The 15,218-nt window shown below is 40.5% G+C and overlaps 1 protein-coding gene across 1 annotated transcript in view; it reads right to left on the bottom strand.

Annotated features, from left to right (window-relative positions):
- Positions 1–10,577: 10,577 nt before the first annotated feature.
- Positions 10,578–15,218, bottom strand: part of LOC147024084 (junctophilin-2-like) — a 39,268-nt gene continuing 34,627 nt past the window's right edge. Inside the window, exons 3-4 of the mRNA XM_085890275.1 lie at positions 11,740–12,254; positions 10,578–10,912 (exon numbers count right to left, since the gene is read on the bottom strand). Coding sequence (XP_085746401.1) covers positions 10,598–10,912; positions 11,740–12,254 — 830 coding nt within the window. The 3' untranslated portion in view covers positions 10,578–10,597. The remainder of the gene's footprint in view (positions 10,913–11,739; positions 12,255–15,218) is intronic.

The following is a 15,218-nucleotide window of genomic DNA, read 5'->3' as shown; positions in this document are numbered from 1 at the left end:
GAAACAACAAACGACTCAGGAAACATCAACTGAATCACGAAGCATCAAACTACTCACAAAACATCAACGTACTCACTTAACATCAAACTACTCACCAAACAACAAACTACTCAGTCAACATCAACCGACTCAGCAAGCATCAAACTACTACCTAAACATCAACCTACTCACTGAACATCAAACTACTCACAAAACAGCAAACTACTCAGTAAACATCAACCGACTCAACAAACATCAAACTACTCACTAAACATCAACCGACTCACTCAACATCAAACTACAAACGAAACATAAAACTACTCACCAAACATAAAACTACTCACCAAACATCAAACTACCCAAGAAACATCAACCGACTCACCAAACATCAAACGACTCAAGAAACATCAAGCGGCTCAACAAGCATCAAACGACTCACGAAAGATCAACCGACTCACCAAACATCAACCGACTCAACAAACATCAACCGACTCAACAAACATCAACCAACTCACCAAACATCAAACTACCCACCAAACATCTAACGACTCAACAAACATCACACTACTCACGAAACATCAAACGACTCACCAAGCATCAAACTACTCACAAAACATCAAATGACCCACGAAACATAAACCTCCTCATCAAACATCACCCGACTCACTAAATATCAACCTACTCACCAAACATCAACCTAATCACCAAACATCAAACTACTCTCCAAACATCAACCAACTTAACAAACATCAACTGACTCACGAAAAATCAACAGACACACCAAACATCAAACTACTCACTAAACATCAACCTACTCACCAAACATCAAACTACTCACTAAAAATCAACCTACTCACTAAACATAAAACTTATCACAGAACATTTAGCATCTCAATAAACATCAACATATTCACCAAACATCAAACGACTCCCAGAACATCAAACTTCTCATGAAACATTAACCGACTCAACAAACATCATCTCTCTCACCAAACATCAACCGACTCATCAAACATCAACCAACTCACAGAACATCAAACTACCCACCAAACATCAACCGAATCAACAAGCATCAACTACTCACGAAAGATCAACCTACTCACTGAACATCAAACTACTCACCAAACAGCAAACTACTCATAAAACATAAACCTTCTCACCAAACATCAACCGAATCAACAAGCATCAAACTACTCACGAAAGATCAACCCACTAACCAAACATCAACCGACTCAACAAACATCAAAGTACTCACTAAACATCAACCTACTCATTAAACATCAACGTACTCACCAAACATCAACCGACTCACACAACATCAACCAACTCACTAAACATCAACCAACTCACAGAACATCAACCTTCTCATGAAACATCAACCGACTCAACAAACATCATCTCTCTCACCAAACATCAACCGACTCAACAAACATCAACCAACTCACAGAACATAAACCTTCTCACCAAACATCAACCGACACAACAAACATCAACCACCTCACAGAACATAAACCTTCTCACCAAACATCAACCGACTCAACAAACATCAACCAACTCACAGAACATAAACCTTCTCACCAAACATCAACCGAATCAACAAGCATCAAACTACTCACGAAAGATCAACCCACTCACCAAACATCAACCTCCTCAACAAACATCAAAGTACTCACTAAACATCAACCTCCTCACAGAACATCAACGTACTCACCAAACATCAACCGACTCACAGAACATCAACCAACTCACTAAACATCAACCAACTCACAGAACATCAACCTACTCACCAAACATCAACCAACTCACAGAACATCAACCTACTCACAAAACATCAACCAACTCACAGAACATTAACCAACTCACTAAACATCAACCTACTCACAGAATATCAACCTACTCACCAAACATCAATTGACTCACAAAACATCAACCTACTCACAGAACATCGACATAATTACTAAACATCAACCGACTCAAGAAACATCAACCAACTCACAGAACATAAACCTTCTCACCAAACATCAATCGAATCAATAAGCATCAAACTACTCACGAAAGATCAACCCACTCACCAAACATCAACCCACTCACCAAACATCAACCCACTCACCAAACATCAACCGACTCAACAAACATCAAAGTACTCACTAAACATCAACCTCCTCACAGAACATCAACGTACTCACCAAACATCAACCGACTCACAGAACATCAACCAACTCACTAAACATCAACCAACTCACAGAACATCAACCTACTCACCAAACCTCAACCAACTCACAGAACATTAACCAACTCACTAAACGTCAACCTACTCACAGAATATCAACCTACTCACCAAACATCAACTGACTCACAAAACATCAACCGACTCACAGAACATCTACCTACTCACTAAACATCAACCTACTCACAGAATATCAACCGACTCAATAAACATCAACCTCCTCACCAAACATCTCGCGACTCACTAAAAATCAAACTATTCACCAAACATCAACCGACTCAATAAACATCAACCTACTCACCAAACATCTCGCTACTCACTAAAAATCAAACTATTCACCAAACATCAACCGACTCACCAAACATCAACCTACTCCCAACACATTAACCTACTCACTAAAAATCAACCAACTTTCCTAACATCAAACGACTCAGGAAATATCCACCTCCTCAGTAAACACAAACTACTCACTCAACATCAACCTACTCACAAAAAAATCAACCTTCTCACCAAACATCAACCACACCAAACATCAAACTCCTCACAAAACATCATACCACTCACCAAACAACAACCAACTTACCAAACATCAAACTACTCAAGAAATATCAACCTACTCAGTGAACATCAAATGATTCACTCAACATCTACCGACTCAACAAACATCAACCGACTCAACAAACGTCAACGTACTCAACAAACATCAAACAACTCACGAAACAACAAACTACTCACCAAACATCATACTACTCACTAAACATCAAACTACTCACCAAACATCAACCTACTCACTAAACATCAAACTACTCATCAAACATCAACCTACTCAACAAACATCAAACTACTCACTCAACATCAAACTACTCACTAAACATCAAACTACTCACTAAACATCAAACTACTCATCAAACATCAACCTACTCACCAAACATCAAACAACTCACGAAACAACAAACTACTCAGGAAACATCAACTGAATCACCAAGCATCAAACTACTCACAAAACATCAACCTACTCACTGAACATCAAACTACTCACCAAACAGCAAACTACTCAGCAAGCATCAAACTACTCACTAAACATCAACCTACTCAGTGAACATCAAACTACTCACCAAACAGCAAACTACTCTGTAAACATCAACCGACTCAACAAACATCAAACTACTCACTAAACATCAACCTACTCACTCAACATCAAACTACTCACGAAACATCAAACCACTCACGAAACATCAAACGACTCACAACACATCAACCAACGTACCACACATCAAACTACTCAGGAAATATCAACCAACTCAGTAAACATCAAAATACTCACTCAACATCAACCGATTCACGAAACATCAACTGACTCAACAAATATTAACCATCATACTCCACTAAACATCAAACTACTCACCATACAACTCACTAAACATTAAACTACTCATGAAACATCAACCTACTCACCAAACAACCTACTCACCAAACATCAACCTACTCACCAAACATCAAACTAACCACCAAACATCAAACCACAAACGAAACATCAAACTACTCACCAAACATCAAACTACCCAAAAAACATCAACCGACTCACCAAACATCAAACAACTCAACAAACATCAAGCGGCTCAACAAGCATCAAATTACTCACGAAAGATCAACCGACTCACCAAACATCAACCGACTCAACAAACATCAACCGACTCAACAAACATCAACCTACTCAACAAACATCAAACTACTCACAAAACATCAACCTACTCACTAAACATCAACCTATTCACCAAACATCAACCTATTCACCAAACATCAACCGACTCACCAAACATCAAAGAACTCACAAAACATCAACCGACTCACGAAAAATCAACCCACTCACCAAACATCAAACTTCTCACGACACATCAAACTACTCACTAAACATCAAACTGCTCATCAAACTACTCACTAAACATCAAATGACTCACCAATCATCAAACTAGTCACTAAACATCTACCGACTCACCAATCATCAAACTAGTCACTAAACATCTACCGAATCAACAAACATCAAACTACTCACGAAACATCAAACGACTCACCAAGCATCAAACTACTCACAAAACATCAAATGACCCATGAAACATAAACCTCCTCATGAAACATCACCCGACTCATCAAACATCAAACTACTCACCAAACATCAAACTACTCACAAAACAGCAAACTACTCAGTAAACAACAACCGACTCAACAAGCAGCAAACTACTTACCAAACATCATACGACTCACTAAACATCAAACTACTCACCAAACATCAACCTACTCACCAAACATCAACCTCCTCACCAAACATCAAACTACTCACCAAACATCAAACTACTCACTAAACATCAAACTACTCACCAAACATCAACCTACTCACCAAACATCAACCTCCTCACCAAACATCAAACTACTCACCAAACATCAAACTACTCACTAAACATCAAACTACTCACCAAACATCAAACTACTCACCAAACATCAAACTACTCACAAAACAGCAAACTACTCAGTAAACAACAACCGACTCAACAAGCAGCAAACTACTTACCAAACATCATACGACTCACTCAACATCAAACTACTCACCAAACATCAACCTACTCACCAAACATCAACCTCCTCACCTACTCAGTGAACATCAAATGATTCACTCAACATCTACCGACTCAACAAACATCAACCGGCTCAACAAACGTCAACGTACTCAACAAACATCAAATACTCACTCAACATCAACCTTTTCAACAAACATCAACCGACTCAACAAACATCATCGTACTCAACAAACATCAAACTACTCACTAAACATCAAACTACTCATCAAACATCAACCTACTCACTAAACATCAAACTACTCATCAAACATCAACCTACTCACTAATCATCAACCTACTCACTAATCATCAACCTACTCACTAAACATCAAACTACTCACCAAACATCAACCTACTCACTAAACATCAAACTACTCACAGAACATCTACCGACTCAATAAACATCAACATATTGACCAAACATCAACCGACTCCCAGAACATCAACCTTCTCATGAAACATCAACCGACTCACAGAATATCAACCTACTCACCAAACCTCAACTGACTCACTAAACATCAACCGAATCACAGAACATCGACCTACTCACGAAACATCAACCTACTCACTAAACATCAACCTTCTCACGGAATATCAACCTTCTCACTAAACATCAACCTACTCACAGAATATCAACCTACTCACTAAACATCAACCTACTCACCAAACATCTCGCTACTCACTAAAAATCAAACTCTTCACCAAACATCAACCGACTCAATAAACATCAACCGACTCACTAAATATCAACCTACTTTCCAAGCATCAGCTGACTCACTAAATATCAACCGACTCACCAAACATCAACCTACTCCCAACACATTAACTGAATCACGAAATATCAACCGACTCATCAAACATCAACCTACTCACCAAACATCAACCGACTTACCAAACATCAACTGACTCACGAAAAATCAACCCACTCACCAAACATCAACCACACCAAACATCAAACTACTCACAAAACATCATACCACTCACCAAACATCAACCAACTTCCCAAACATCAAACTTCTCAAGAAATATCAACCTACTCAGTGAACATCAAATGATTCACTCAACATCTACTGACTCAACAAACATCAACCGACTCAACAAACGTCAATGTACTCAACAAACATCAAATACTCACTCAACATCAACCTTTTCAACAAACATCAACCGACTCAACAAACATCATCGTACTCAACAAACATCAAACTACTCACTAAAGATCAAACTACTCATCAAACATCAACCTACTCACCAAACATCAAACAACTCACGAAACAACAAACTACTCAGGAAACATTAACCGACTCACCAAGCATCAAATTACTCACGAAACATCAACCTCCTCACTGAACATCAAACTACTTACCAAACAGCAAACTACTCAGTAAACATCAACCGACTCAGCAAGCATCAAACCTCTCACGAAACATCAACCTACTCACAAAACATCAAACTACTCACAAAACATCATCCGACTCACCAAACATCCACCTTCTCACCAAACATCAAACTACTCACAAAACATCAAACAACTCTCCAAACATCAAACAATTTACCAAACATCAACTGACTCACGAAAAATCAACCGACTCACCAAACATCAACCACACCAAACATCAAACTACTCACAAAACATCAAATCACTCACCAAACAAACTTCTCAAGAAATATCAACCGACTCAGTGAACATCAAATGATTCACTCAACATCTACCGACTCAACAAACATCAACCGACTCAACAAACATCATCGTACTCAACAAACATCAAATACTCACTCAACATCAACCTTTTCAACAAACATCAACCGACTCAACAAACATCATGGTACTCAACAAACATCAAACTACTCACTCAACATCAAACTACTCACCAAACATCAAACTACTCACTAAACATCAAACTACTCATCAAACATCAACCTACTCACCAAACATCAAACAACTCACGAAACAACAACCGACTTACCAAGCATCAAATTAATCACTAAACATCAACCTGCTCACTGAACATCAAACTACTCACCAAACAGCAAACTACTCAGTAAACATCAATCGACTCAGCAAACATCAAACTAGTCACTAAACATCTACCGAATCAATAAACATCAAACTACTCACGAAACATCAAACGACTCACCAAGCATCAAACTACTCACAAAACATCAAATGACCCACGAAACATAAACCTCCTCATGAAACATCACCCGACTCATCAAACATCAAACTACTCACCAAACATCAAACTACTCACAAAACAGCAAACTACTCACTCAACATCAACCTTTTCAACAAACATCAACCGACACAACAAACATCATGGTACTCAACAAACATCAAATACTCACTCAACATCAACCTTTTCAACAAACATCAACCGACTCAACAAACATCATGGTACTCAACAAACATCAAACTACTCACTCAACATCAAACTACTCACCAAACATCAAACTACTCACTAAACATCAAACTACTCATCAAACATCAACCTACTCACCAAACATCAAACAACTCACGAAACAACAACCGACTTACCAAGCATCAAATTACTCACTAAACATCAACCTACTCACTGAACATCAAACTACTCACCAAACAGCAAACTACTCAGTAAACATCAACCGACTCAGCAAACATCAAACTACTCACAAAACATCAAACGACTCTCCAAACATCAACCAACTTCCCGAACATCAAACTACTCAACAAACATCAACCGAATCAACAAGCATCAAACGACTCACGAAAAATCAACCCACTCACCAAACATCCACCTCCTCAACAAACATCAAAATACTCACTAAACATCAACCTCCTCACAGAACATCAACCTACTCACCAAACATCAGCCGACTCACAGAACATCAACCAACTCACTAAACATCAACCTACTCACAGAATATCAACCTACTCACCAAACATCAACTGACTCATTAAACATCAACCGACTCACAGAACATCTACCTACTCACTGAACATCAACCTACTCACAGAATATCAACCTACTCACTAAACATCAACCTACTCACCAAACATCTCGCTACTCACTAAAAATCAAACTCTTCACCAAACATCAACCAACACAATAAACATCAACCAACTCACTAAACATCAACCGCCTCACAGAATATCCACCTACTCACAGAACAAAGTACTCACTAAGCATCAACCTCCTCACAGAAAATCAACCTACTCACCAAACATCAACCGACTCACAGAACATCACCCAATTCACTAAACATCAACCTACTCACAGAATATCAACCTACTCACGAAACATCAACTGACTCACTAAACATCAACCTACTCACAGAATATCAACCTACTCACTAAACATCAACCTACTCACTAAACATCAACCTACTCACAGAATATCAACCTACTCACTAAACATCAACCTACTCACCAAACATCTCGCGACTCACTAAAAAGTAAATTATTCACCAAACATCAACCGACTCAATAAACATCAACATCCTCACGAAACATTAACCGACTCACTAAACATCAACCTACTTTCGAAACATCACCCTACTTTCCAAGCATCAGCCGACTCACTAAACATCAACCTACTCCCAACACATTAACCGAATCACGAAATATCAACCGACTCATCAAACATCAACCTACTCACAGAACATCAACCTACTCACTAAAGATCAACCTACTCACAGAACATCAACCTACTCAGTAAACATCAACCTACTTATAGAACATCAACCTACTCACTAAACATCAACCTACTCACAGAACATCAATATACTCACTAAACATCAACCTACTCACTCAACATCAACCTACTCACTAAACATCAACCTAGTCACTAAACATCAACCGACTCACTAAACATCAACCTACTCACTAAACATCAACCGACTCACCAAACATCAAACGACTCAACAAACATCAACCGAATCAACAAGCATCAAACGACTCACGAAAGATCAACCCACTCACCAAACATCAACCTCCTCAACAAACATCAAAGTACTCACTAAACATCAACCTCCTCACAGAACATCAACCTACTCACCAAACATCAACCGACTCACAGAACATCTACCTACTCACTGAACATCAACCTACTCACAGAATATCAACCGACTCACTAAACATCAACCTACTCACAGAATATCAACCTACTCACTAAACATCAACCTACTCACTAAACATCAACCTACTCACAGAATATCAACCTACTCACTAAACATCAACCTACTCACAGAATATCAACCTACTCACCAAACATCTCGCTACTCACTAAAAATCAAACTCTTCACCAAACATCAACCAACACAATAAACATCAACCAACTCAATAAACATCAACGTACTCACAGAATATCCACCTAAACACAGAACAAAGTACTCACTAAGCATTAACCTCCTCACAGAAAATCAACCTACTGACCAAACATCAACCGACTCACAGAACATCACCCAATTCACGAAACATCAACCTACTCACAGAATATCAACCTACTCACCAAACATCAACTGACTCACTAAACATCACCCTACTCACAGAATATCAACCTACTCACTAAACATCAACCTACTCACTAAACATCAACCTACTCACTAAACATCAACCTACTCACAGAATATCAACCTACTCACTAAACATCAACCTACTCACCAAACATCTCACGACTCACTAAAAAGTAAATTATTCACCAAACATCAACCGACTCAATAAACATCAACCGACTCACTAAACATCAACATCCTCACGAAACATTAACCGACTCACTAAACATCAACCTACTTTCGAAACATCACCCTACTTTCCAAGCATCAGCCGACTCACTAAACATCAACCTACTCCCAACACATTAACCGAATCACGAAATATCAACCGACTCATCAAACATCAACCTACTCACAGAACATCAACCTACTCACTAAAGATCAACCTACTCAGTAAACATCAACCTACTCATAGAACATCAACCTACTCACTAAACATCAACCTACTCACAGAACATCAATCTACTCACTAAACATCAACCTACTCACTAAACATCAACCTACTCACTAAACATCAACCTAGTCACTAAACATCAACCTACTCACGAAACATCAACCTACTCACTAAACATCAACCTACTCACAGAATACGAACCTACTCACTAAATATCAACCTTCTCACAGAACATCAACCTTCTCACAGAATATCAACCTTCTCACAGAACATCACCCTACTCACTAAACATCAAACTACTTTCCAAACATTAACCTTTCTACCAAACATCAATCTTCTCACTCAACATCAACCTACTCACTCAACATCAACCTACTCACAGAATATCAACCTACTCACTAAACATCAAACTTCTCACCAAATATCAAACGACTCACTAAACATCAACCTACTCATCAAAATATTCAACCAAAACATCAAAATGGTTAAATAGTCAATCAATTTAAACAAAATACATGTGGGTGATTAAGACTGAGTGACGTGAATGGATGCATGAGTGGTGTTGGGGTGTGCGAGAGTTCAGTGATATATATATATATATATATATATATATATATATATATATATATATATATATATTTATACATATATATATATATATATATATATATATATATATATATATATATATATATATATATATATATATATATATATATATATATATATATGACCCCGGAATGTGTTACAACAGAAGAAAAGCATACAGGAGGAATAAGAGATGAAAGCTTTGAATGATAAACTGATGATGATCTAATATGTGATGAGGCATACATTTGCACTGGCTGGATTATGATGTCATATGCACCTGCTTGCAGAGATTTCAGCTTTCTGTCGTGCGATTACTGCAGCTCTCTGTGCTGCCTCCACTGCACGTGCCACCTTCTCACGCACCTTGCGCGCCCTCATCGGGATCAGTCTCTGGCGCCGTGACCCAGACACCAGCAAGTTGTGTCGATACTTGCCCTCTTCTATCTTGTTGCCAGGCAATGTGGTTCGCCCATAGCCATGCCGATGGTTGCCAAGCCAGTTACCCTCATACTTGAAGCCGTCAGAGCGCTCGGCCATGCCGAGGCCTGTGCGTCGGTCGGACCGCCACTCGCCCAAGTAAACCTTTATTATGAACATGGGGAAAGCAACAGAGAGATAGAGAGATATAGAGAGATATAGAGAGATATAGAGAGATATAGAGAGATATAGAGAGATATAGAGAGATATAGAGAGATATAGAGATATAGAGATATAGAGATATAGAGATATAGAGATATAGAGATATAGATATAGATATAGATATAGATATAGATATAGATATAGATATAGATATAGATATAGATATAGATATAGATAGAGAGAGAGAGAGAGATAGAGATAGAGAGAGAGAGAGAGAGAGAGAGAGAGAGAGAGAGAGAGAGAGAGAGAGAGAGAGAGAGAAAGAGAGAGAGAGAGAGAGAGAGAGAGAGAGAGAGAGAGAGAGAGAGTGCACAATCATAAAACAATCTGCACAATGTTTTTTGTTTTTAATGCATTTTACAAGTTTCTTCCTTTCCAACCAGTTCTAAATGTGATGTCTCTTTGGTTACCATTTTACCTGTGTGACTGCAATTTGAGAATTTCGAATCTTGAAAGAGTACTGGCACACTGTAACCTAATCTGTTGCAATTGCATCAATATATGTAAGGTGTGCAAGGAAACCGAACAGCCAGCTTAACTTTCCTTTTCACCAGGTAGCATGCAGAGGATGGTACGTCTTCCCTGCTCTCTTCTGGGACAGGTGTTGAATATTTATTTCGATATATGTAGAGTTTATTCGTTATTAACAACATATCGTGATTATTCCTTGGGATACCAGACCTGATCTGATTCTGATATTACGTTCTTCCTTAGAAACACACAGAACATTATGTGGACGATCAAATGTCAGCAATATTCTCCTCTGTTACCTCTGTGGCTGTTGCGTCCACTGGCTCCTCAGTGGCATTTGAACCATGACCGCCTGCTGGTAAAGACATCGCTCCCTCACTGGCCATTGAGCTCGACTCACTCTCCATACTCATGGGGGTTTCACTGCGGGCCAGGGATGTTCGTGACGTCGAGCGGCGGAAGTGTAGTGCATCGAGTAATGAGCGTCGAGAACCTGACAGAGAGCGGGAGCTGCCTGAGCTCAGTCCCGTAGAGGCTTTGCTGTCTGCTCGTAGAGTGAGGGCAAAGCCGCAGTGGACAGCGAGAGGTGCAGACGGTGTGGCAGCTTGGGTCAGAGCTGGATCTTTGAAGGTGTTCTCAGAGGCAGCTTCCCCAGTGGGTGAAGTGGGTATGCTGCCGTTGGCATGCTCACTGCGTAGCGAGGAGAGAGACGTACCCATCGGAGAATAGACCACTGCGGCCAGTCCATAAGGTATACTCTGCCGCACACCATATCCTTGTCTCATTCCACCTACCCATTGGCCTTGGTACGTTCCTGTGACCAGAAAGTGTCAGTTAATTGGAGTATAAATTACATGTTATCAGTTTCTCAATAAATGCAATGATGGCATAACCCATTTTATAAGTACCAAACAATTCCATCATCTCGAACTAGTGATATTACAGGCATCCCCATTCACCTATGCAACCTCTGTGGCTGAGCATCCACCTGACCCCAGAACTGTTGGATTGCTTGTGCTTCCAATTTGGAAATTCATTAATGATTCTTCTTCCTACTCTCAATCCAATCGTGGTCTTTTCCAGTTTCTGTTGATTAATGGCTCTCATTTTGTGTGGACCACAGGTCGATGGATCGATGGAATTAAGAATCGATGGAAAATTGACTTAAATGATGGTTGATCCACCTTGAATAAAAGGAAACACCGACGTATCGGACCTTACCCTTCAGCAGAGCAAAATGGGGGCAGAGGTTCAAACTAACCCTAACCTATGGTGACTTCAATTGTCATCATGCCAGTTGGCTGGGTGTGGGTACCTCTCTCACCTGTCATGGTACTTCAGCAAAAGACTTCTGCGACTCATTGGGACTCACACAATCTGTCAATTTCCTGACCCGGATCTCAACAAATGGTACTCTATCTCTTCTGGATCTGATTTTGACAAATTTCCCTGACAATATCTGCTGTTCTTTCTCTGCTCCAATCGGTTCATCTGACCACATACTTGTCAAAGTGGACATCTCTCTGGCTGTTATCAGAGAACCACCTCAGTGCCATCGTCTGGCATTTCACTCAGGCCAACTGGTAGGGAGGGACTTCAAGCAGCCATCAAACTTCTAGACTGGTCTCCCACATCAACTCATCTTGGGAATTCTAACAAAGAAACTTGCTCTCTTTCATGCACAGATTTATCCCATCTCGTCTTCAGTTGTCCTACTCATTGGGACTGAAATTGGGACAGTTGTCTCATTGGTGCAGTTGTCCTGAAACAACTTGCCTTCACCTCATGGAAGGCAAATCCCACTGAGGGTAATCTCAGTTCCTTCAATAAAGCTCGGAACAAGTGTTTATCTACCGTTCGGAGAGCCAGAAAACAACATCATTCTCAGCTCAAGTCTGAACTATCAAACCTCTCTCCCTCCTCCGAATCCTGGTGGCATATAATCAAATCTGTTTCTGGTATATGTTCCGCTTCCATCCCTCCCCTACCTCAAAAGGCTGAACAGCTGATACCGCACATGAAAAGGCTGATTGTCGAACCTCAGTATTTGCTTCTAATCTTCTTTCCGAAACCCATCGCTTTCTGTACCCACCTTACCCAATTGCATCCAATTGTCCCTGGAATCTGTGTCCTTTTCTCCCGACAAGGTGGAGAGCTTGCTGTCAAACCTCGACTCAGATTCTGCAACCGGTCCAGACGGCATCAGCCCACGTGTCCTAAAAACCTGCTCTGCTGCTCTTTCTCATCCTCTCTCTGTTCTATTCACCCTCTCATTTGCTCAAGGTCATCTGCCATCTGCTTGGAAATCAGCAAACATTACTGCTCTGAATAAAAAGGTGCAAAAACAGATCCCTGCAACAACAGACCAATCAGCCTTCTCTCAATCATCAGCAAGGTTATGGAATCCATCATCGCTGAAGACATCAAATCCTTCCTCTTCTCCAATGGTTTAATTTCTGATTATATTATCAATTTGGTTTCAGACCAGGTAACTCTACCCGGGATATGCTGCTTCTTCCTGCTCTCCCAACAATGGATGGAGATCCTTCATGCCAGGCATGAAAATAGAGCCATATCCCTTGACATTTCATGTGCTTTTGATACGGTTTGGCACCCTGCCCTGCTCACCAAACTCTCTTCCTGTGTATCCAAGGCAATTTCCACTCATAGCTCGCAGACTTCCTCTCCAGTTGCATCCAATGTGTGGCAATAAATGGAGTTCTCTCATCCCTTCTTCATGTCCAGGCTGGAGTTCAAGGCAGGGTTCTGGGTCCTGTTCTTTTTCTGGTTTTCATCAATGATCTGTCTGACTCTGGAAAATCCTCTTTATCGCTTTGCTGATGACTCTATCCTCTGCCGTACCATCTCTCATCCCTCAGATAAGCTCGCAGCAGCCTCTTCGCTCTCTACAAATCTGGATAAAATCAAAAGCTCGTCCAACACGTGGAAAATGTCTTTAAGTCCTGACAAATCTCACACTGTCACAATGTTTCTGTGAAAGGACCATCTGGAACCACCCCCCCCCCTCCACCACTCCCATCTACTTTTTCAGCAATCCTCTTTAAGAAGTCCTTTCATTCAAGCTTCTGGGTCTGTCTATCTGCCATGTTCTTTCCTTGGAAAGCCACATTTCCAAGCTGGCCTCCAAAGCCAGTTGCAGACTGGGCATCCTCCATCATGCAAAGTCCTTCCTTTGCACACCTGAGTTCCTGACCACATACAAAGCTTTCTTCTGCAGCCTGATGGAGTAATGTCTCTCCTCTGGGCTGCTACTCCTGCCTTTCACCTTTCTCGGCTTCACGCAATGGAAACCAAGGCATGTAGGATCATTGCTATCTCTTGCGATGAGGCTGAATCTTTGGGTCTCTCACTCTCTCACCACAGGCAGGTCAGTGATCTTTCTGTCTTCCACTTCCTCCTCTCCACTCTCGCCCCCCCCACCCTGCTATGTTTGAGATACGTCCCCCCCCCATATTTTTTCAGGGTGCTCACGGTCTGCCAGCAACCCCCTTGTGGTAAAAATACCAATATCAAGAATCACTGCTCACCTTCACTCTTTCATTCCTCTTTTTCCCACCTTTGGAAAAAAACTCCCATTCTTCTCTCGAGGTCTTTAAAACAGCTGTTCACCACCATCTCTTATCTTCCACCATCCAAAACTTTGATCTTTTCTACCCCCATTAATCCACCCTAAACCCACCTCCTTCAACTTCCCTGCTTTCCTTCCTGAAATTCCCTGTAGTGTAAGAGCCTGAAAATCCCTGTCGTGTCCATCTTG

The sequence above is a fragment of the Eptatretus burgeri genome, chromosome 7, assembly GCF_056783735.1.
Source record: "Eptatretus burgeri isolate ZD-2024b chromosome 7, Ebu_testis_v1, whole genome shotgun sequence".
Taxonomy (NCBI): domain Eukaryota; kingdom Metazoa; phylum Chordata; class Myxini; order Myxiniformes; family Myxinidae; genus Eptatretus; species Eptatretus burgeri.
Note: the sequence above shows the minus strand (reverse complement) of the source record. Positions and strands in the feature narration are given on the sequence as shown.